General features: G+C 35.9%; 1 protein-coding gene across 1 annotated transcript in view; it reads right to left on the reverse strand.

Annotated features, from left to right (window-relative positions):
- Window positions 1-26,367, reverse strand: part of TEX11 (testis expressed 11) — a 247,613-nt gene that overhangs the window by 163,292 nt on the left and 57,954 nt on the right. Inside the window, exons 10-12 of the mRNA XM_049643926.1 lie at window positions 8,952-9,006; window positions 5,448-5,543; window positions 3,440-3,521 (exon numbers count right to left, since the gene is read on the reverse strand). Coding sequence (XP_049499883.1) covers window positions 3,440-3,521; window positions 5,448-5,543; window positions 8,952-9,006 — 233 coding nt within the window. The remainder of the gene's footprint in view (window positions 1-3,439; window positions 3,522-5,447; window positions 5,544-8,951; window positions 9,007-26,367) is intronic.

Consider the following 26,367-nt stretch of genomic DNA (forward strand, 5'->3'; position numbering starts at 1 on the left):
AAGTATACTTCTGAAAAGTCATCGGAAATATGGGAAGATGTTTATAAGCAAAGATATTAAAATCAGTGTATATATAATAACAATAAAAAGGAAGTATATTCTCGAATGTCCACTATAGGCAGATGATAAACTATTATGAAACTATTAAAAGTGTTGAATATGAAATAACATAGAAAAACTGAATATGCACTAATATGAAAAATGTTTATAAGACTAGTAAGTAAAAAAATCAGAAAATAAAGCCTGCATGTATTATGTGGTCAAAATTCTAGAAAACAAACAAATTTATTTTTTTTTAAATTTTTTTAACATTTATTTATTATTGAGAGACAGAGAGACACAGAGCGTGAGCAGGGGAGGGGTACAGAGAGGGCGAGAGACAGAATCCAAAGTAGGCTCCAGGCTCTGAGCTGTCAGCACAGAACCCAACGTGGGGCTTGAACTCACAAACTGTGAGATCATGACCTGAGCCGAAGTTGGTCACCCAACCAACTGAGCCACCCAGGTGCCCCGAAAACAAACAAATTTAACCAAAATAGAAAAATGCTGAAATTAAATGATCAAACTGCCAGAAGTGATTGTGTTCAGATTATTTATATACCAAATAACTAACAAGTGTATTCTCTGTGCCAGGAACTATGATCAGTGCTAAGAACCCAGTAGTGGACAAAACACAAAAATCCTTATTGTACAGGAATTGTACAGTGAATGATGAAGACTATGAATATCTTTTCCATAGTCTCATGGAATGCATACGGACAACTTTTCCAAAAGTTCTCTTTAATGCGTGTTGCTAGTCTTTCATAATAAAAAAAAATGTATATTTTTTGATTTCCACTTTTTTTACTTACAAAAAATACTGGTGAAATGCTAATGCCAGCAGTTAGAGTGACCATTTTATTTTTTTCAGTCTATATATTCATTTTGAGAGACAGGGAAAGAGTGAGCTGGGAAGGAGCAGAGAGAGGGGTAGAGATAGAATCCCAAGCAGGCTCCGCATTGTCAGCGCAGAGTCCCATGCAGGGCTCAATCTCACAAACCATGAGATCATGACATGAGCTGTGACACTTTCCCAATGAGCCATCCAGGTGCCCCAAGATTGACCATTCTGAGTGTAAAGTACTTTCACTAGCAAAGAAATGAACAGACTATAAAAAATGCAAGTTTCATATATTCTCTCAACACAACAAAGTAAAAGATAATTTAATATTTTAAACTATAGAAAACTTGGATTCAGAGAAGTCTCTTAATTTGTAATCTGACATAGCAACTTCATTACTCTGAATACCAAGAAACTAGATTAAATAAAAACAATCTGGGAATAAAGAATAATTTCATTTTAAGCTCTTCTTTTTATCTGTGTTTTGGTAAAATTTGTAATGGAGAATTCTAATCTAAAATTAATCAACTTTAAAGTAGTTGACTCCAGGGGTGCCTGGATGGTTTAGTTGGTTAAATGTCTGACTTTGGCTCAGGTCATGATCTTGCAGTTCTCAAGTTTGAGCCCCACATCGGGCTCAGTGCTGACAGCTCAGAGCCTGGACCCTGCTTCAGATTCTGTGTCTCCCTCTCTCTCTGCCTCTCTCTCTCTCTCTCTCTCTCCCTCTCAAAAATAAATACACATTTAAAAAATTATTGTGGCGCCTGAGTGGTTCAGTCAGTTGAGCATCCGACTTCGGCTCAGGTCATGATCTCATGTTCGTGAGTTCGAGCTCCACGTTGGGCTCTGTGCGGACAGCTCAGAGCCTACAGCCTACTTCAGATTCTTTGTCTCCCTCTCTCTCTGTCTTCTCCTACTCGTGCTCTGCCTCTCTCTCTCGAAAATAAACATTAAAAAATTTCATAAAAATATAAAGTAGGTGACTCCAAAAATCTCTCTGGTCTTCCTATATTGTATTGGTTTCAGTAAACCTATTCCTCTAATTGGTTAATTGATTTGTTTATTCTCCGACTACAAAACAAGTGGAGTTGTCCTCCTGGTTCCTAACATTTTTCAGCCTGTGTATACTGAGATGATACCATTACCTAGAGATACAGAATCCTCTATATATTTCAGCTTGAGGTCTCTTATTGATTAGCTAAAATTTTAGAGGGCACAGAAAGTTTCAGAAACTAAATTAGCACTAAATTTAGAGCTACTACTAAATTTGATTATTGTCCTATTTATTACAAATTGTTATTGTTGGGGCACCTGGGTGGCCCAGTCAGTTAAGCGTCTGCCTTTGACTCAGGTCATGATCTCACAGTTCATGAGTTTGAGCTCCGTATCTGGCTCTCCGCTGATAGCTTCAGATTCTCTGTCCCCTTCCGTCTCTCCTGCTCCCCTGCTCCTGCTCTCTGTCTCTCTCAAAAACTAAACATTAAGGGGCGCCTGGGTGGCTCAGTCGGTTAAGCGTCTGACTTCGGCTCAGGTCATGATCTCACGGTCCGTGAGTTCGAGCCCCATGTCGGGCTCTGTGCTAACAGCTCAGAGCCTGGAGCCTGTTTCAGACCCTGTGTCTCCCTCTCTCTCTGCTCCTCCCCTGTTCATGCTCTGTCTCTCTCTGTCTCAAAAATAAATAAACGTTAAAAAAAATTTTTTTTAAATAAACATTAAAAACATTTTAAATTGTTATTGTTTAATGGATAATCAGTTATTATTATACTAGAATATACTTTTATATAGTAAAAATAATGCAACTCTATAATGCAACTATATTTTTATATAAAATTAAAGCATGTACACATTAAAAATATTTAGAGTCAATTATTTTATGTCTAAACATAGTTGAAACACTATTAAGTGGTCAGTGTGCATAGAGAGACTTTTGGTAGTAGTAACAGCAATAATAGCTACAATAATATGTAACATGTTTTGCACACTCTGCACCAGGTATGGTGCGAAATGCTTTATATACATTTTCTCACTGGATTCTCAAACTAACTAATCAGGTAGACATTATTATTATATCTCTTTGAAGATGAAGAAACTGAAGCACAGAAAAATTCAGTGACTTGCCAAATGACACACAGATGTATATCAGGATGTTTACCCTGTGAGGTGTAAATTTTAGTCCCTTAAGAATTTTGAAAAAAAAATAGCAATGTTTATACAAGTGATTATAAAAAGCACAGCACTACAAAGGCTTTTTCTATCCAAAGTTAATCTTTTTTCATTGTGGTAAACAACTTCAGAAGGGTTGGGCAGCTGCAATTTTTGCTAAGCTAAAAAAAATTGATAATTCTTATTCAGCTTTTTTCACTACCTATTATATTTGTAACTATTCCCTTTTCCTTCTCTTTTTCTTCCTGGCTAACAATCTTCTCCCTTTCCTATGTGACCAATTTCCTTCTCAGTCACCGTCAAATTGCACCTATTATTAGCATACTATAAACGATCTGATATTCAACAAATTGGTTATGATATTCCAAAATTGTGTGTTCTTCACGCAGATGATACCTTCGTGGAGTTCTTCATTGGCTGTTTCACTCTTCAAGAGGATTTTCATCTTTAGGAAAATCCCAGCTGGATTTAAATGTTCCTATTTTAAACAGAGAAATCACAATGACATTAAAACTGTAGAATGTAAAAGACAGTTTTCAAATAATTGCCTGTTTTGTTCAATCATAACAGAATAACTCATGATCAAAGAAAATCAAAATTATAAAAGATCAGATCACAAAATCCAGTTTATCCCTGAGGATATTTTCTGATATTTCATTCAATCTAAATGAAATAATACAAGGGGAAAAAAACACATTTGATTGAGTGGCAAGCATTTAATGGTAGGTCAATAAACTGTATAAATATAAGGCTGTATTCTTATCCTTGTAAGCAAAATTCAATATCAATTACATTTGCTTTCTTTTGAGATTTTAATAACAATTAAGGTGCTTTGGAAACATGGTTGAATGAAATGAAAATATACTGTCTTCCCTGCAGGACATGCCTGTCAGATTTACTATTAATAACAACGTACTCTCAACAGTTTTTCCAAATCCTTGTTAGCTGGTTCTACGCCATCTGTGGGTTTCTTGCCTAGTTCCACTTTTGCCTGACAGAACACATCTTTACACAGCTGGCTAAAATTAAAAGTGCAGTCTAGGCCCATAGAAGAGAAACTTTCTCTCTACAAAGCCAATCAGCTTCTACATGAACATTGTACTCAGCTCTAAACACAGCAAATAATTATAGCAATTCATGTGTGAGATGCCTTAAGAATGGAAAGTTAGGGAAAGTATGCACTGGTATTAAAAGGGTTTGCAAATATAGATGACATAAATACAAATAATAAGCTGAGGTTGCAAATTTTAATTTATTGCATTACTTCATTTCCTAAAAGATACGTTGAAATAGGTCTTGGATTCAATTCCCTTTTACCTTCAGAGATGTACATGTCTTCCAAATCTTGGCAGGATCTGTTTTTCTTCAGTCTACTACACTCACACAAGTTGACATTCTGGTTTTCTCTTTGATTTCATTAACAAACAATTCCAGAGAATGGACAACACTTTGCATTCATTGTATAATCATAGATTCACTTGTATAACATTTGCACTATAGTGTCTATCCTTGTTTCCTGAACTTACACTTTCAGAAATCATAACTACCTGTTAAATCCATCAGCTTTCTCCCTACAATATTCTTTTCTTTTCTGTAACTTTTCTCACTGGTGTTTCTCACTCGATTTCACGCATCCCCCAACCCACCTCCCTTCTGGCAATCACCCAGAAAAAAAAATGTAGGGCTCTTAATATGAGAGAAACATTTTTGTTTTACCTGGTACCATCTGTGAATTGTCACTAAGTCAAGGCAATTTAATTATATGTTATTTTTTACTAAATATAAAAGATACCACCAAGGGGCACCTGGGGGCACCTGGGTGGCTCAGTTCATTAAACATCCGACTTTGGCTCAGGTCATGATCTCTCACAGTTTGTGGGTCCAAGCCCCATGTTGAGCTCTGTGCTGACAGCTTGGAGCCTAGAGCTCACTTTGGATTCTGTGTCTCCCTCTTCCTCTGCCCCTCCCTGGCTCACATATACTTTCTTTCTTTCTCTCAAAAATAGACATTAAAAAATACCACCATTTTCTTTTTTACTTCTAATTTTCCATTATAATGCAATCTGCATATCATAAAAAAATAGAGAGCGGGGTGCCTGGTGGCTCAGTCAGTTAAGCGTCCCACTTTGGCTCAGGGCATGATCTCCGGGTTCATGGGTTCGAGCCCTGTGTCAGGCTGCTTTGGATTCTGTGTCTCCCTCTCTCTATGTCCCCTACCCTGTTCGTGCTCTGTCTCTGTCTCTCAAAAATAAATTAAAATGTTAAAATTTTTTTTAAAAAATAAAGAGCAAATAAATTAAAAAAGCAGGAATAGTGAAGCAAATGGCTAAACTAGATTTCAAAATGTGAATCAAAGCTGTAAAAATTCATTAAGTTAATATGCAAAACTAAAAACCTTTCATACCTTGTTTGCTAGGTTTACAGCATGGAGAGCCTTATCACAATATTCTCTGTCATTCCAATCCAAATAAGCAGTGGCTAGTAACCGAAGAACTTTAGCCTAGAATTAAAAATAGAAAAAGCACTCGGTCAAAGGGTTAAATTGCAATACAATGGCTGCCTAGTACTTACAAAGTGACAGGCATCTTCTCAAACTTAAGTCATTATTATTAAATAGCATTTCCTTAGGTAACCACATAGTCTTGGGTTACGTCTCATCATTATGCTGCCCACATCAAATACTGTCTAAGAATTTTATAATAGTTTATTTCAATTTAATACAATTGTGTTAATATAATGATTTTCCTAACAGTGTTTTAGCACTGAAGTACTTGATTATTCTCACTTTAAAAATAAAGGAAACTAAAGCACAGCAATATTCAATTTAATCATCTTCCCACTTATTGTATAGGTAGCATTGCATTAGGCCTTCATCAAAAGAGATAAATAGAAAGACACAATCCCTCTCTCAAATACTTTACAGCCTACTTGAGATTAACCAATTGGACCAAGAGCACACATACCATCATTTTAATAGTGACTCATACACTTTCCTGTAAAGAAGATCTCTCCTAACTCAGCTAAGTTTTAAAATTAATAATGTATTCCTGAATAAGTCAGTTTCTCCAACTAGGTTTACATTGATAAGGGGAATAACTCTAGCCAGCATTGATATATTTAACTACAGACTTAGATTTTGAAAGAAGGAGCTCTATTTCACTAAAGAATCTGCCTCTAAATATAATGAGGATGTTGAGAACAGGCAAAGATAATCTTAACATATTAGAGCTCTGTAAATCTAGAGAAATGGTACTTAGTGTGTCCTATTTCTGAGTTTTTAAATTCAAAAAGTAAAATGGATCAAATAAGATGTATATAATGTACTTAATATTATTATTATTATTATTATGGAACAACTCTCAACTTATAAACTCCCCAGAGCTTTTGTGGAGTAAATATGGCATCTCTAAGAAAAACTGTAACTATTTCATAATACTAAAAGAGTCAAATAATCAGAAAGATGTAACAAAATGAATGAATCTCAAAACCATTACGTAAGGAAAAGAAGCCATACATAAAACAGTAGATACTATATGATTCCATTTATACAAAGTTCAAGAAAAAACAAAAATAATCTACAGCCACAGAAGCCAGAATAGTGGTTTTATCTTGGGGCTATGAATGGCTATTAACCAGAAAGGGCCAAGGGAACTTTTGAGAGTCATGGAAATTTCTGTATCTTGATCTGTATGGTAGTTACAAGACTATCTAGACATGTTAAAATTCATCAGGCTGTACACTTAAGATTTGTACAATTAAAAAAAAGATTTGTACAATTTAGTATATATAAACTATACTTCAATAAAGTGCTGCTAGCATGAAAGAAAAACTACTTCATAATCTATTTCATGATCTTACCTCTCCATACTTCACAATATGAATATGACATTTCAATCATGCTTAACTACTGTAGTCTTCCATCCCTAATCCCTCCTCCAGACATCATCTCATCTTGGTCCCTTGCCTGGTATTCTCTTCTCTCTCCATTTTCACTGTATGGACCCCATCTACTTTTCATGGCCTTCCTACCAGAAAGCTTCTTCAACTGCTCTGGCAACCCTGATATTTCCCTTTACTGTACCACACAGTTTATCACTTATTTTTCCCAATTGTTTCATTTATGCTAGTTTTTAAAATCTATTTTTGAAACTTTAACTGAAGTATACAATACATACAAAAAAGTTCAAAAATCTCAATAGTACAGCTCTGAATTTTCACTAAGTTAGCACGTGTATGATAACAACATAGAAATCAAGAAATATAACATTAACAGCAACAGGTTCACCTCAAGACTCTCCTTGACATGATTTCCAAACAAGAGTAACCAATTACTTGTTTTCCAGTACCATGTACACTTTAGCTCTACTTGCTTTTGGCATTTACATTTATGGAATCATACAGTATGTACTACTTTATAAATTGCTCTGTTTATTCAACATTGTATGTGAGAATATATCATTGCAATTATTGTAGCTCATTTATTCTCATTCCTATATAATATTCCATGTTACACTATAACAATTTTTTTATTATTTTAATTGTGCTAAAATACACATAAAATTGACTATCTTAACCATTTTTAAGTGTATGGTTCAGTAGTATCAAATATATTCACACTGTTGTTCAACTATTACCATCATACACCTCCAAAACTCTTAATATTGCAAAATTGAAACTCGTATCCATTAAACAATAGGTTCCCATGTTGTCCTCCCTCCAAACTCCTTCAACCACCATTTTACTTTATGTCTCTATGAATTTGACTACATCAAGATACTTAAATGGAATTATACAATATTTTTCTTTTTGTGATTGGTTTATTTCACTTAGAATATTGTCCTCAAGGGGCACCTGGTCTGGCTCAGTCAGTTAAGCATCTGACTCTTTTTTATTTAAATATAATTTATTGTCAAATTGGTTTCCACACAACACCCAGTGCTCATCCCAACAAGCACCCTCCTCAATGCCCATCACCCACTTTCCCTTCTCCCCCACCCCCCATCAACCCTCAGTTTGTTCTCTGTATTTAAGAGTCTCTTATGGTTCGCCTCCCTCCCTCTCTGTAACTTTTTTTTAGCATCCGACTCTTGATTTCAGCTCAGGTTACAATCCCAGGGTCTTGGGATCGAGCCCCGTATCAGGCTCTATGCTGAGCTTGTAGCCTGGTTGGGATTCTCTCTCTTCCTTTCTCTTTGCTCCTCCCCTGCTCATACTTTTTTTCTCTCTCTCTCAAAATAAATAAACATTAACAAAAATAATTCTGTCCTCAAGGTTCATCTATGTTGTAGCATATGTCAGAATTTCCTTCCTTTTTGAGGCTGAATAATATTCCATTATATTCATTTCTATTAGTTTTACCCTTCAAACAGAAGCTTTTTAAGGGTAGAAGTCATGTTTCACACTTCTCTTTTAGTCCCCAACTATCACATTGCTAGATATACATAGGTATTCAGTTATATTTTGATTGATACACCATAATGATAAGAAGGAAAGATGAATATTCAAACAAAATTCCATTTTGCTATGGTATATATTTTAAATTACTTTTACATCAGATTTACATACCTAATCATATTTTACTTGATTAAATATTAAAATACCAAGCACATTCTATATGGGTAGTTAAGGAAAAATCTATATTTTTAACATGCAATAATAAAATCTAAAATTTACATAGCTAAACACTGTTCCAAGTGTTTACATATATTAACTCATGGGTGTAAGAACCTACCATACACGTAAGATTCTATTAGTATGTAATTTTACAGAAACTAATGTACTAAGATATTAATGATGTGCCCAAAGGATAATCTACTCAAAAAGGAGTGATAGACTATTATAATTTAGTAACAATAACATAAAATGTATTTCTTCAACCTACTTCTGCAATATTTAACATGATCCTTACCAGCATTTCTGGCCCAACAGTATTCTTATCCATCTTCCCAATATCATAGCTTTGGCTATCATTAAAAAAAGGAAAAAAAATACATGTTCATTTCAAATTATATTTTTAAGATTATGTATCACTAAGAAGACATGGTATAATTAGACTTTATTCCAACTTTTCTATTTTGCACTACAATATATTATTAGCCAATTAATATAGGAATATCAATTATATAAAGCAATTCTTTCAAACTGTAAAAAAAACACAATTTCCTCAGGATGTATAGCCAATAAATCAATACCATATTATTGTTCTTTTCCATATTGTTCCTATATAGATGTCTTACATATATAGTATTTTGCTGCATTAGACTAGTTCACTTGTGTACATAAGCTCTTATTCAATGAGCACATTTTAAAGTCTAAGAAATAGGAATACATTTTTAAAATAAAACAAATACAGGAGTTTTCACAGAAACACATGCTTTAGCAATATGTATTAAGCTTCACAACACCCTTGTGAGGCACTATTAGTTCCATTTTGCAGCTGAATGAACCAATTTAGCAGTTAAGTGATTTCTAATATTTCCTAGATTGGTACTGAAAATGAGAGTGAAGGGTTGGGGAGTAGTGAAATTTGATTTCCAGTCTATGCTTTAATTAGCAAACCATATTATCTATGGGACATTCCAATAATCACAAATAATATATTAATATGAGCCTCAGGGTTTTAAAACCTAAAACTTAAAAAGCAAAACAAAGATTATTCACCATAAAACTGGTATTCCAAGGAAGGATGTCAGTAAAATTTTGGTGAGCTGAACTAAATTGAAGACATTACTTTGAAATACTCCCTTTAAAAAACTCTAAAAGACTCAAAATTACCAAACTGAGTTTTCAGATCACTAACAAGAATACAACATGAGCCTAGTTATTCTAAGCTCTATCTCATAGAATGGTCTCCTTTGGTATATTAAACCTACTTCCAGTTTTTAAAATAACCAATGAGGACAAAACTTCTGCAATGGTGGTATAAGGAGCTCTTGGACCCTCTCCCCAGTGAAACAACAATTTGCCTGGAAAAATCAATTAAAAAAACAACCAGTTAAAGTCTCTGGAAATTTTCCTAAAGGCATATGGCAAATGGAAAAACATTTCTTTAAAACAACAACAACAACTAAATGTCAGTAAGAACAGTGAGAGTCTGTGTCATTTGAGTCACAATCTGCTTCTATCCACACCAGCTCCCTGTGATGAAAACTACTCCAGATGGGTGTGTCAAGAAGGTAGTAATTCCCTTTCCCTCCAGCTCCTAGACTCCTAGGCTATGGTTTCACCTAGGAGGGACAGACTGCTAGCCTGTCTTATCCTCTCCAGGCCTGTGCTGTGGAAGTGCTATTCTGGGCAAGCACAATTAGAGGACAGGATCTTCCCTTACCCACCCAGTTTTCACTCTCAGGGTAAGGACTCTTACCCTAGGTGTGACAGGTCAAGAATACTGATACCCCAATCACCTTCAACCAGACTCATTAAGCAGAGGTTCTATGCCAGGAGGACATGCTAAGAAGATCAGCGGTTACCAATCTCCCCAACATCCACTCTTATACCAAAAGAAGCAAACCATGCTCCCCCTACCAACTCCAGTAGTGTGGCACACAGCTTCTGCCCAGGGGAAGAAACAGGCAATAAAGAAAAAAGAGTTCAGCATCTATGCTTATTTGGAATGAAGCAAAAAGTTCCTGCCTGAGGACACTGTCAAAAAGAAGGGAAATTTTGGTAGTGAGCAATTTAAGAGGGGGTTGGTAGCTCTGTGGTAATAGTAGCAACAAGTGAAATAGCAGACCAGCAAGATTTTTAACAGAGAGAACCAGGGAAAGGGATAGCCAAGAAGAATAATGTGGGAGGTCACACTCATCCCTGGGGATACAGAAGGCTATGCATATGCTCTAGCTGCACCCCCTCAGGAGCAACCAGAAGGATATGTGGGGCAGACTAGAAAGCATTCCTCAAGGCACACACATATACATCAGCAAAGAGCCCTAAGCCTGGGACGCCTGGGTGGCTCAGTCGGTTAAGCATCCTCTTGATCTCAGCTCAGGTCTTGATCTCAGGATCATGCTTACGTACAAGCCTTGGAGTTGGGCCCCACACTGGGAGTGGAGCCTACTTAAAAAAACAAAACAACCCTAGGCCTGAGTGGCTCAAGTGACTTAAGTAGAACCTCTTACCAAATGCAGAAAATTTAACTACTCTGATCCAAGGTAATGGTAAGGAAGCTAAACTTAAAAATCAAATCACACTTCCAGTTTTCAGTTCCACATGGAACTTGGAAGTCACTACTTCATCTTAACAAGTAAAAAGCTGTAAAGACTAAAAAATCAACAACTCTTCTTGGATCCCTAAGAGAGGGGAGGACAAAGGGCAAACCACTGGCCCCCACATTGGAGAGATGGACAGGCAAATACAAGGAACTGTGGCTTACCATAGGAAGGACTCACCAGTGGAAACTGCCAAGGGAACCAGTGCTGAAGCAGGAAACTGTGAACTATAATTTACAGATTGCTGGAGGTTCATTGTGAACAAGTCTGAGAACTTAAAACTCCAGGAAAACATAGTCTTAGGGGGATACAGACAATATTGTCAGATTTACCTCCAGTTGCTCAAGATTCCCATAGTAAATATCAAAGAAAATCCTCTTGGGCTCTGTCAGGAATTGATGATAAGGAACCAATCTGTTCTTAACAAGGCCTGCCTTCAAGGGAAACTAACTAGTGTCTAACCTCCTGGGGTATTATCAGAGACTAACTGACCTGGGGAAGAGAAACACTCAACTCTAGACTACTCTAGCCAGGCTATACTACCTAAGAGTGAAAAAAAAACTGGTAAATATTTGTGAAGTTCACAGTTCAGAGGCATACACTCACCAAAAGACTAAGAACTAAACACAGGACTATAGAACTCTTACCCTCCCCAACACCTAACCACCATGTTAGTAAAGACCTATTTACAGGGGTGCCTGGGTGGTTCAGTCGGTTGAGCATCTGACTTCGGCTCAGGTCATGATCTCATCAGTTGATGAGTGTGAGCCCCGCGTCGGGCTCTGTGCTGACAGCTCAGAGCTTGGAGCCTGCTTCAGATTCTATGTCTCCCTCTCTCTCTGCCCCACCCCTGCTCATGCTGGCTCTCTTTGTCTCAAAAATAAATAAACATTTAAAAAAAGACCTATTTACAGCAGTTCCTTTTACCCAGTACAACATGTCAAGTTATGAAGAAAAAATCACAAGGAATACCAAAAGGCAAAAAGAAACACAATTTGAAGAGACAGAGAAAGTACTGGAACCAGATATGGCAAGGATATTAGAATTAACAGTCCAGAAATTTAAAATAAGACAGATGGGCAATGTAAGCAAAGAGATGGAAATTCTAAAAAAGAACCAAAAAGGATTGCTAGAACTAGAAATGACTGTAAATGACATGAAGAATGTCTTTGATGGGTTTTTTTAATAAACTGGACATGGCTGAGGAAACAATCTATGAGTATCCTTGAAAACAAAAAGCAAAGGGAAGAAAGACTGAAAAAAAACCCAGAACAGAATATCCAAAAACTATGGCACACCTACAAAAGGTATAACGTAAGTATAATGGGAATACAAAAAGGAGGAAAAAGAGAAAAAGAAACAGGGGAAATATTTTGAAACAATAATGAATGAGAATTTCCCTAAATTAATGTCTGATATCAAACCACAGATCCAGGAATCTCAGAGAACACCAAGCAGTATAAATACCAAAAAAAAAAAAAAATTACACCTAGGGATATCATTTTCAAATTACAGAAAATCAAAAATAAAGAAAAAATCCCTAAACAAGCTAGAAGAAAAAATACCTTATCTATAAAAGTACAAAAATAATAATTACACTCAACTTCTCAGAAACCATGCAAGCAAGAAGAGAATACAGTGAAGTATTTAAAGTGTTGAGAGAAAAATACCACCAACCTAGAATTCTGAACCCTAAGAAAATATCATTCAAAAGTAAATGAAAAATAAAGACTTTCTCAGATAAACAAAAACTGAGAGAATTTGTTGTCGGTAGACTGGCCTTATAAGGAATGTTAACAGAAGTTCTTTAGAAAGAAGGGAAATAATACAGGTCAGAAACTCGTATCTGTATAAAATAAGGAAGAGCATCAAAGAAGGAAGAAATTAAGGTAAAATAAAAACTTTTATTTTTCTTAATTTTTCTAACAGAAAACAATTTGAAATAATAGCAACAATATATTCAATTATGTATGCTTATTTATAGGCTATATATATATATATATATGCTTAGAATAAAGTAAAATAAATGACAGCAATGATACAAATGGATGGGAAGGGGGAATTCTGAAGAATTCTTACAAAGTACTGACACTACTCATGAAGTGGTATAGTGTTACCTGAAAGTGGACTTGGATTAATTGTAAATGTATATTGCAAACTCTGGGGAAGCCACTAAAAAAGTTAAAATAAAAAAGAAGTGGGGCGCTTGACTGGCTCAGTTGGTGGAGCATGCTTCTCTTGATCTCGGGGTTGTGAGTTTGAGCCCATGCTGGGTATAGAGATAACTTAAAACTAAAATCTTTTAAAAAAGTAGTATAACCTATATGCTAATGAAAGAAAGATGGAATCGTATAAAATACTCAACTAAAACCACAAATGACAGTAGGAAAAAAGCACAAAGGCAACAAATAGACAACAGTAATGAATATTGTAGATATTAATCCAACAATATCATCATCACTTTGAATTTCAATGGTCTAAATACACCAATTAAAAGACAGAGACTGTCAAAGTGGATCAAAAATATACCCCAACTCTGTGTTGTCTATAAGAAAACCACTTTAAATATAAAGACACATAGACATTAAAAGTAAACAGATAAAGAAAAAATATACCATGCTAAAATTATCCAAAGAAAGCAAGAGTAGGTATATTAATTTCAGCGAGCAGAGTTCTAAGTAAGGGAGGGGTGCCCGGGTGGCTCAGTTGGTTGAGCATCAGACTTCGGCTTGGGCCATTATCTCACTGTCCGCGAGTTCGAGTCCTGCGTCAGGCTCTGTGCCAACAGCTTGGAGCCTGAAGCCTGCTTTGTATTCTGTGTCTCCCTCTCTCTCTCTCCATCTCCCCGCTCGTGCTCTGTCTCTCTCTCTCAAAATAAAATAAAAACATAAAAAATTAAAAACAAAACAAAGTAAGGGAAAGTATTAGGGATAAGGAAGGGCATAACATAATGATAAAAGGGTCAAAACTCCAGGAAGACATACAATTCTTAATGTGTATGAGCCTAACAGAGCATCAAACTGTGTGAGGCAAAAACTGATAGAACAGCAAAGAAAAATAGATGGATTTACTATCATTGTTGAATATTTCAACACCACTCTCTCAGAAATAGAGCAGGCAAAAAAACAAACAGTAAGAACATAGTTGAACTCAACAACACCATCAATCAATTGGATATAACTGACATCTATAGACTACTACATCCAACGACAACAAAATACACATTCTTACCAAACTCATATGGAACATTTACCAAGATAAACCACATTGTGGGCTATAAAACAGACTTTAACAAATTTATAAGTATAGAAGTCATATAATGTCTGCTCTCAGGCCACAATGGAATTAAACTAGAAGTAAATAATGGAAAGATAGCTGAAAAATCCCAAAATATGTGGAGATTAAACAATACCCCTCTAAATAACACATGGGTCAAAGGAGAAATTTCAAAATAAGTTTAAAAATATTTTGTACTAAATGAAAATGAATACACTACTTATCAAAATGTGTGAGATGCAGCAAAAGCAGTGCTTAGAGAAAAAGTTATATCATTGAAAATATAGATTAGAAAAGAAGATCTAAAATCAATAATCTAAGTTTCCACCTTAAGTAACTACAAAAAGACAAGCAAATTAAATCCAAAGAAAGCAGAAGGGAAAAACTGAAAAGAATTAGAGCAGAAATCATAAAATTGAAAACAAGAAATCAACAGAGATCAATAGAGTAAAATCAATGAAACCAAAAGCTGGTATCTGAAATTATCAGTAAAACTGATAAGCCTCTAGCCAGGCTAACTAAGAAAAAAAGAGAGGACACAAACTATTACTGTCATAAATGAGGGGCACCTGGCTGGCTCAGTTGGTAGAGCTTGTGACTCTTGATCATCGGGTTGTGAGTGCGATGTTGAGTGTGGCAATTACTTTTAAAAAATCGTAAAAAACAAACAAAAAAAACCCCAAACCAAGAAAAAGGGGACATCACTACAGATACCATGAAAATTTTAAGGGTAATAAAGAAATACTATAAATAACTAAATAACTCTGTGCCCACAAATTTGATAACCTAGATTAAATGGACCAATTACTTGAAAGATATAAGCAGGGGAGTGTGGGTGGCTCAGCCTGTTAAACGTCCAACTTCGCTCAGGTCATGATCTTACAGTTCATGGGTTCAAGCCCCACATCAGGCTCTGTGCTGACAGTGCAGAGCCTGCTTCGAATTCTCTCTCTCTCCCTCCCTCTCTCTCTGCCCCTCCCCCACTTGTACTTTCTCATTCTCTCAAAATAAACTTTAACAATGTTTGAAAAAAAAAGATACAAGCAGCCAAAACTCACACAAAAACAGTCTAAATAGGCCGTTATCTACCAAAGAAATTGAATAAAAACTTAACAATATCCCAAAACAGAAAGCACCAAGCTCAGATGTGCTCACTGGTAAATTCTACTAAACATTTAAGGAAGAAATTATACCAATTCTCTACAATCTCTTTATGACAGAAGCAGATGGAATATGGCCTAACTCATTCTATGAAGCCAGCATTACCCTAATACCCAAACCAGTCAGACATTACAGGAAAGCTATGACCCAATACATGTCATGAACACAGATGTAAAAATACTCAATAAAATATTAGCAAATAAAATCCAAAAAATAATTTTAAAAAATTATACACAACAACAAAGTGAAATTTATCTCAGGTATGCAAGGCTGGTTCAACATTCTAAGTCTATATGAAGTGGCAAAAGATGAGAATAGACAATACAATATTGCAGGACAGGACTGCAGCTACACAACTTTAAGGTTTATTATAAAGTTACAGCAATCAAGATAGTGCATTATTATGGTAATCAAGGAATTGGCTAAAGAAAATACAAATGGATTAATAGAACAGAATAGAGAGCCCCCATAAATACCTTAAACTGATCTTTGGCAAAGGAGCAAAGGTAATACAATGGATCAAAGATAAAGATAGTCTCTTCAAACAAATGATGATGGAACAACTGAACATCAACATGCTCCCCCTACAAAAAAAGAATCCAGACACAGACCTTACATCTTTCACAAAAATTAACTCAAAAAGAATCATAGATCTAAATGAAAAGTGCAAAACTATAAAACTTCTAAAATATAGGATAAAACCTAGATGATGATCTTGAGTATTGTGATATCTTTTTAGATACAATACCAAGGAAACAATCCATGAAATAAATGACTGATAAGCTAGGTTTCATTAAAATTAAAAACTTCCTGGGGTGCCTGACTGGCTCAGTTGGTAGGGCATACAACTCTTTACCTTGGGGTTGTAAGTTCAAGCTCCATGTTGGGTATAGAGATTACTTAAAAATAAAATCTGTAAGAAAGTAAAAAAAATAAAAATAAAACTGCTTTGTGAAAGACAGTATCAAGAGAATTGGAAGATAAGCCGCAGATTCAGAGAAAATATTTGCAAAAGACACATATAATAAAGGACTGATATCTAAAATATACCAAAAAAAAACTTTTAAAACTCAACAGTAAAAAAAAAATAAACAACTCAATTAAAACATGGTCCAAAGTTCCTAACAAATACCTCACCAAAAAAGATATACAGATGGCAAATAAGACTATTAAAAGATGTTCCACAGCGGGGCGCCTGGGTGGCTCAGTCGGTTAAGCCGCCGACTTCGGCTCAGGTCATGATCTCGCGGTCCGTGAGGTCAAGCCCCGCGTCGGGCTCTGTGCTGACAGCTCAGAGCCTGGAGCCTGTTTCAGATTCTGTGTCTCCCTCTCTCTGACCCTCCCCCGTTCATGCTCTGTCTCTCTCTGTCTCAAAAATAAATAAACGTTAAAAAAAAAATTAAAAAAAAAAAAAAAGATGTTCCACATCATATGTCATGAGGAAAATGTAAATTAAAACAATAATAAAATAAATGCCAGTACACACCTATCAGAATAGCCAAAGTCTAAAACACTGACAAGCACCTAACACTGGTGAGAATGTGGAGTAATAAAGCTCTCATACATTGCTGGTGGGAATACAAAATTATACAGCCACCGTAAGAGAGTTTGGTGGTTCCTTGCAAAACAAAATATATTCTTTTTTTAAATTTTTTTTTCAACATTTTTTATTTATTTTTGGGACAGAGAGCGACAGAGCATGAACGGGGGAGGGGCAGAGAGAGAGGGAGACACAGAATCGGAAACAGGCTCCAGGCTGCGAGCCATCAGCCCAGAGCCTGACGCGGGGCTCGAACTCACGGACCGCGAGATCGTGACCTGGCTGAAGTCGGACGCTTAACCGACTGCGCCACCCAGGCGCCCCAAAACAAAATATATTCTTACCATAACCCAGCAATCACGGTCCTTGGTATTTGCCCAAAAGAACGGAAAACATATGATCATACAAAAGTCTGCACGTGGACATTTATAGCAGCTTTATTCATAATTGACAAAATTTAGAAGCAACCACAATGTCCTTCAGTAGGGAAATGGACAAATAAACTGTGGAACATGCAGACAATGGAATATTATATAGCACTAAAAATAAATGAGCTACTGAGACAAGAAAACACATGGAGGAAACACAAAACATTATTACAAAGTGAAAACAAGAAGCCAATCTGAAAATGATATACTATATGATTCCAACATTCCAGAAAAGGCAAAATTATCGGGACCAAAAAGATCAGTAGTTGATAGAGTTTAGGGAAAAGGGAGGGATGGGTAGGCAGAGCACAGAGGATTTTTAGGAAAGTGAAACTATTCTGTATGATAACTAAAATGTTGTAATGGTGGATATATGTCATTATACATTTGTCTAAACCTGTAGAATATACAACAAGAGTGAACCCTGAGGTAAACTATAGAGTTGGGGGATTACAATGTGTCAATGTAGGCTCATTCTTAGTAAAAAATGTACCATTCTGGTGAGTGATGTTGATTAGGTTAGGCTATGAATGTGCAGGATCAGGGGGCATGTGGAAAATCTCTGTACCTACCTCTCAAATGTGCTGCAAACCTAAAACTTCTCTAAAACACGTCTTTATTCAAAAATCATATTGCACTCATATTTGAGGGTCTGGGAGGTTGTGCACATGCCCAAGACTGCCCTCTCAGGCATGATCAGAAAAATAACCTACTAGCTATTAGCCCCTGGCTGAATGGAGAGCAAAATAATAAACTCACTGAACTATGAAAACAACCTCTAAGTCAAATACACATCCAACAGGAAAGAGTGAATATCTAACTGGCTAAGGGACTTTACATACCTTTGACCAACAAGTGGCTTATGTGGCTGCAGAGGTGAAGCCTAGAAAGCCACAGAAAGACAAAAACAAGGGGAAAAACTCTGAGCAGGAACATTATAGGTCACACACTGTGAGAAAAATAAACAGAATTAGTCCAGTCAAATGACCAAATAAATAAATAAACGAACAATAAAAAGAACAGTAAGTTCCAGAAAGGGGAGAAATTGGTATGCACACTTGCTGCCAGATATTATCCAAAATATCTAGTTTTCAACAAAATATTACAATACATGCAATAAAACAGTAAAGTGTGACTTATACAGAGGATAAAGAGAAGGCAACAGAAACTGCCTTTGAGAGGTCCCAGATATTGCACTTCAATACTTCAAAGCCGCCATTATAAACATATAGTTCTTTAAAGAACTATAGGAAACCATATTTAAAATATTAAAGGAAGGCATGATAACAATGATGCAAATAGAGAATAAGAGTACAATAATTAAGGGGCGCCTGGGTGGCCCAGTCGGTGAAGCGTCCGACTTTGGCTCAGGTCATAATCTCACGGTTCATGGGTTTGAGCCCCACATTGGGCTCTGTGCTGACAGTTCAGAGCCTGAAGCTTACTTCAGATGCTGTGTCTCCCTCTCTCTCTCTGCCCCTCCCCTACTCAAGTTCTCTCAAAATAAATAAACATTTTAAAAAATTAAAAATAAGAGTATAACAATTAAATGACAGGAATTATAAAAGAACTGAGTAGAAATTCTGAAGTTGAAATGTAAAATAACTGAAATGGAAAATGCACGAGAGGCTCAAAAATAGATTTGAGCAGGCAAAAAAAAAGAATATATAAACTTGAAGATAGATTGATAGTGATTATACAAATCTGAAGAACAAACAGGGGAAAAGAGTGGAAAAAAAGAATAGAGTTTCAAAGACATGTCAGACATCATTCAGTATGACATATGCATGAGAGTACTAGAAGGAGAAAAGCAAGAGAAAGGAATAGAAAATATATTCAAGGAAATAATGCTTGAAAACTTCCCAAATTTGATGGAAAACAATAATCTACACATCCAAGAAGTTTAATGGACTCCAAGGAGGATCACACATAAACAAATCCATGCCCAGACACATCATGGTCCAGTTACTGAAAGTAAAGATAAAGAGAAAATCTTGAAAGCAGTTAGAGAAAAATGACTCATCATTTAAAAGGAAATAAGATTAAAAGCTGGCTCTTTATCACAAATTATCAGTGCCAGAAAGCAGTGATGACGCAAAGTGCTTAAAGAGAAAAAACTGTCAACTAAGAATCCTATATCTAGAGACACTATTTTTCAAAAGAAGACTAAATACATTCCCAGATAAACAAAAACTGAAAGAATTTCTTGCTAGCTGATCTGCCTTACAAGAAATACAAAAGGACATTCTTCAGGCTGAAAGCAAATGACCCCAGAAAATAATGTGAATTCATATGAAGAAAAGTGTTAGCAATTATTTGAATAATTATAAAAGACAATATGACTACATATTTCTTATTTCCTCCCTTATTTAGAAAGCAACTACATAAATATCTATAAAATTTTATTGTTGGGGCATTACGTATTTAATATATTTTACTATGACAACACAAAGAAATGAGTGGGAATAAAGATATAAGTAGGGTAAGGAAATAAGACCAAATGTTAACTTAAATCTACAGGAATAAATGAAGAAAACCAAAACTGATGAGAAGGCTAATTATATGAAGCAATAATTATAACCATGTATTGTTGAGTGTTTAAATATATGTAGGCACATGTATAATGAGCATAGCAAAAAAAGAAAAAAGGGAATCAAGTCAATATAGAAGTAAAACTTCTGCAATTTACTGAAAGTTCATATAAATCTGAAGTAGCTTCTAATAAATTAAGATGTATAATTGTAAGCCCAAGAACAACCATAAAGAAAATGAAGAATATATAATTTTAAAAATTATTTAACAATTTAAAATGGTATACTGTAAGATATCCATTTACAAGACCCAGCAATTCCACTTCTAGGTATATACACAAAAGAAGTGAAAGCAGGGACTTGAGCAGATACATATATACCAATGTTTACAGTATTATTATTCAGAATAACAAAAAAGATGGAAATAACCCAAATTTTCATCACCTGGTGAATGGATAAACAAAACGTGGTAAATCCATAAAATTGAATATTATTCACCCATAAAAAGAATGAAATACTGATACATGCTACTACATGGATGAACACTGAAAACATTATGCTAGTAAGCCAAACACAAAAGGACAAATAATGTATGACTGTATTCATGAGGACCCTAGAATATGCCAAGTCATAGAGATAGAAAGTAGAAAACAGGTTATTAGGGGTGAGCGAAAGGGGAGTTAGTGTTTAATGGGTACAGAATTTGTTTAGGATGATGAAAACATTCCAGAAGTAGACAGTGGTAATGGTTACACAACACTGTGAGTGTACTTAATGCCACTGAATTGTACACTTAAAGATGATTAAAACGGCAGTAAACTTTATGTTATGCATATTTTACCACAATAAATTATTGGTAAGGGGGGGGGATGAAATTCTCATACATGCTACAATATGGATAAATCTTGAAAATATTCTCCTAGGGGGCACCTGGGCGACTCAGTCGGTTAAGCATCTGACTCTTGATTTCCGCGCAGGTCATGATCTCACAGTTTGTGAGTTCAAGCCCCGCATTGGGCTCTCTGCTGTCACCGCAAAGCCTGCTTCAGGTCCTCTCTCCCTTTCTCTCACTGCTCCTCCCCCTTCAAAAATAAATAAACATTAAAAAAAAGAAAAATATTCTCCTAAGTGAAATAAGCCAGACACAAAAAGACAAATATTATATGATTCCACTTACATGAAATACCTAAGATAGGCAAATTCACAAAGACATAAAGTAGATTAAAGATTACTAGGGACTGGGGAAGGAGGAAGGTGGAGTTAACGTTAAAGTTAGAGTTTTTGGGGCGCCTGTGTGCCTCATCAGTTAAGCGTCTGACTTCAGCTCAAGTCATGATCTCACGGCTTGTGGGTTCAAGCCCCGCATCGGGCTCTGTGCTGACAGCTCAGAGCCTGGAGCTTGCTTCGGATTCTGTGTCTCCCTCTCTCTCTGCCCCTCCCCCACTCACACTCTGTCTCTCTCTCTCTCTCTCTCAAAAATAAATAAACATTAAAAAATTTTTTTAAAAGTTAGAATTCTGTTTGGGGTGATGAAAAATTTTTTGAAGTAGATTGTAATGATGGTTGTACAACACCATGAATGTAATTAATGCAATTGTACATTTAAAATAATTAAAATAGCAGATTTTATGTTATATATATTCATTACCACAATAAAAAATAAATTCATTAAGTTTCAAAAGATATTCACTTAGGATAAAAAAAGTAGTAAAGGAGGAAAAGGGTATTTGAAATATGTAGTCATGGACATGTAGAAAACAAAAAGCAAAATATCAGCTATAAATCCAACAATAACGTCAACATTGGAAAGATGAATGGATTAAACAATAAAATCAAATGGCAGGGATTTCAGACTGAAGTTTTAAAAAATATCCAACTACGTACTGTTAACAAGAAACACACTTTAGATTCAAGGATATAAAGAGGTTGAAAGAAAAGGATGGAAAAAGATATACCACGTAAACAACCATAAGAGTACTATCTAGAGTGGCTATGCCAATATCAGACGAAATAGACTTTAAGACAAAAAACAAATATTACCAGAGATAGAGGGATATTTTATAATGATAAAAAAGCTAATCTATCAGGATAATAGAACAATTATAAACATATATAAGCTTAACAACACAGTCCCCAAAATACATAAAATGAAAGTTGACAAAACTGAATCAAGAGATACATAATTCAACAATGACAGTTGAGCATTTCAATACCCCACTTTCAATAAAAGAAGTAGGCAGAGCATCAAAAAGGATAGAGAAGACCTGAACAACACTATATTACCTACTAACATAACAGACATCTATACCATACTCCACCCAATAGCAACAGATACACCTTCTTCTCAAGTGAACACAGAACATTCTCCAGAATAAAATATATTAAAAAGCCTCAGATTTAACAGAATTGAAGTCATAGGAAGTATGTTCTTCACCTAAGTGAAATTAAATTAGAAATCAAGTAGATATGTGGAAATTAAACAACACACTCCTAAATAATCAATGAGTCACAAGAGAAATTAGAAAATACCTTGAGCTGAGTGAAAAGGAAAACAACATACCAAAACTTATAGGATGGAAAGCAATGGTTAGGGGAAATTTTATACCTATAATAATACTAAAAGAGAAGTAAGATCTCAACTTTCCATATTAGGAGAATGGAAAAGAAAGAGCAAACTAAATCTAAAACAAGCACAGAGAGGGAAAGTCATAAAGATTACAGGGGAAATTAAGTTAAATAACTGAAATACAATAGGAAAAAAACAATAGAACCAAAAGCTGATGCTTTGAAAAGATCCAACAAATTGACAAACATTTAGCTAGACTGACCAAAAAAAAGGAAAGACTCATATTAGTCAAAATCAGGAATCAAAGATGGAACATCATTACTGACCTTTGGAGAAAAACTATTCCTAAAAGACTGGAGATCTTGGGGCACCTGGGTGGCTCAGTCGGTTAAGTGTCCGACGTTGGCTCAGGTCATGATCCAAACGGTCTGTGAGTTCGAGCCCCGTGTCAGACTCTTTGCTGACAGCTCAGAGCCTGGAGCCTGCTTCGGATTCTGTGTCTCCCTCTCTCTCTGACCCTCCCCCATTCATGCTCTGTCTCTCTCTGTCTCAAAAATAAATAAATGTAAAAAAAAAAAAAAAAAAGACTGGAGATCTTGTGTCCCAGCTAGATGTCCCTGTATAAATCTCTCTACACGTACATTTTCATATCTACACAAGATGAAATTGATCAATACCAGTCATTTTCAAACTGTAAGCAAGCTAATCATTTTTTTCAAACAAAATCTTACAAGGATATACTACTTTAAAAAATTATTAATGTCTAACTTCTCTAAAACAAGATGAGTATCTTAGAGGATTGAGGCTAAGTCTCCTTTTCCTTTTAGAGGAGATTCTGAAGTTTTTCTGGTAGAACCAGAGAGCACCACAGAATATAGTTCCTAAATTACTGAACCAGACGATCTATGAAGATTCTTACAGCTGTTTAGTAAAGATTCTTACAGTGTTTAGTAAATTATCTTGTTAAAATTGCTGTTATACACTCTTATGTGGATCCTGAGAAATGTAACAGAAACCCATGGGGGAGGGGAAGGAAAAAAAAAAAAAAGAGGTTAGAGTGGGAGAGAGCCAAAGCATAAGAGACTGTTAAAAACTGAGAACAAACTGAGGGTTGATGGGGGGTGGGAGGGAGGGGAGGGTGGGTGATGGGTATTGAGGAGGGCACCTTTTGGGATGAGCACTGGGTGTTGTATGGAAACCAATTTGACAGTAAATTTCATATATTAAATAAATAAAAAATAAAAAATAAATAAAAAATAAAAAAAAATTGCTGTTATACAATTCATTCTATTTCCACAAGATGGTGCTAATACATTCCAGTTACCATTAAAATAGGTCTTATATATGATCAACTTTATAGTTAATAATTTTATGACAGTCTATGATTATATAATACCTTTAACTTTTCAAAGTCCTATTATGTCACTTATGTCATCTTCATTACAAGCTTGTAACACAGATAATACTGTACCCATTTTTCAGATAAGGACATTGCAAGCACATTGTTAGGTGAATGACACAAAGTCACACAATTGATTAGTAACAGATTTTCTACTGCTAGCTCTGTGATCGTTCTTTAGATCACATTGCCTGCCCATAAATAATACTGCTGGGGCACCTGGGCGGCTCAGTTAAGCATCCGACTTCAACTAAGGTCGTTGAGTTCAAGCCCCATGTCAGGCTCTGTGCTGACAGCTTGGAGCATGGAGCCTGCTTCAGATTCTGTCTCCCTTTCTCTGCCCCTCCCCCACTCATGCTCTCTAGCTCTCTCTCTCTCAAGTATAAATAAACAAAAATTTTAAAAAATACTAATAATACTGTCAAATTCTCAAGATTTTGGGCTGAGAATAAAGGGAAAATAAAGGGATAAACATTAAGGAGCATTAACTGATGCATGGCGTCTGGGTGGCTCAGTCAGTTGGGTGGCTGACTCAATTTCCACTCAGGTCATGCTCCTGCAGTTTATGGGTTCGAGCCCCACATTGGGCTCTGCACTGACAGTGTGAAGTCTGCTTGAGATTCTCTCTCTCCCTCTCTCTCTACTCCCCCACCTCTCTCTCTTTCTCTCTCAAAATAAGTAAATAAACTTTAAAAAAAACTGATACAAATTTTCATTGGGCTCATATACTGAATCATCAATATTTGTGCATAAAATACACTTCTATTTCCTTTGTTCTTTCCTTATTAGAAGACCTCTGGTGGGGTGTGTGGCTGGCTCAGTCAGTAGAGCATGCAATGCATGATCTTGGGGTTGTAGGTTCAAGCCCCACATTGTGTATAAAGATTACTTAAAAATATAAAATCTTTAGGGGCGCCTGGGTGGCTCAGTCAGTTAAGCTGCCAACATCGGCTCAGGTCATGATCTCGCGGTCCGTGAGTTCAAGCCCCGCGTCGGGCTCTGTGCTGACAGCTCAGAGCCTAGAGCCTGTTTCAGATTCTGTGTCTCCCTCTCTCTGACCCTCCCCCATTCATGTTCTGTCTCTCTCTGTCTCAAAAATAAATAAACGTTAAAAAAATTTTTTTAAATAAAATCTTTAAAAAAAAAAAACAGAAGACCTCTGGTAATATATATTCCTGTATAACCACAGTAAAGGCTAAGCACTGATAAATAAAAATATCTTATAAATACTTACCTTATTGTAAACATAATAGCTATTTTGAAACCCAACATGGAAATTTCTAACTAATCTAGTTCACTACCTCTAAGCACTATGAATTTAGAAAACAGTAGCATAATTTTTGCTAAATTCTCCTCTTTTGATCCCATGAGAGATGCAAGAAGTTTTACAGAAGCAGGAAAGAGACACACATCCCATGCAGAGTAAAAACTATTCCTAACTAATAGGAAGCAACTCACATTAGCTACCAATTGAGTCAGGTTTTAGATTAGCTTTAGAGAAATTAAAAGTGGTGTTAGAGGGCACGTGGGTGGCTCAGTCGGTTGGCATCCGACTTAGGCTCAGGTCATGATCTCGTGTTTCTTGAGTTCAGGCCCCAGCCTGCTTTGGATTCTGTGTCTCCCCTCTCTCCGCCCCTCCCCTGTTTGTGCTCTCTCTCTGTCTCTCAAAAAATGAACAAATGTTTAAAAACAATTTTTTTAAGTGGTGTTAGAAGACCTCAAAAATTACTCCTCCTCTAACATACTGTCTACCTAATCCAAAAAGTCTAGCACACTACGTCTAGATTGTGGGGTTTTTTAAAAGAAAATATAAACTCTAGGGGCACCTAGGTAGCTCAGTTGATTAAGCATCCGATTCTTGGTTTTGGCTCAGGTCATTATCTCCCAGTTCATGGGTTCAAGTCCCATGTCACGTTCTGCGCTTACAGCTGTGGAGCCTGCTTAGGATATTCTCTCTCTCTCTCTGCCCCTCCCCTGCTCGCTCTCTCTCTCTCTCTCTCAAAATAAGTAAACATTAAAAAAAGAAAATATAAACTGTAATCACGGTCTCAGAAGAACGCTGAAGAAATCACGCATGCTTTCTTTGGATTCTGAAGGGGAAAGGGCAGCACAGAGCTCTCGCACAAAGGGTTGAGAAATACTCCCAATTTAACCTACAAAGAACTTGTCAGGAATTTATAAGCAATCTCTGACCCATAGGTCAAAGAAATAGGGTC

The sequence above is a fragment of the Panthera uncia genome, chromosome X (genome assembly GCF_023721935.1).
Source record: "Panthera uncia isolate 11264 chromosome X, Puncia_PCG_1.0, whole genome shotgun sequence".
Taxonomy (NCBI): domain Eukaryota; kingdom Metazoa; phylum Chordata; class Mammalia; order Carnivora; family Felidae; genus Panthera; species Panthera uncia.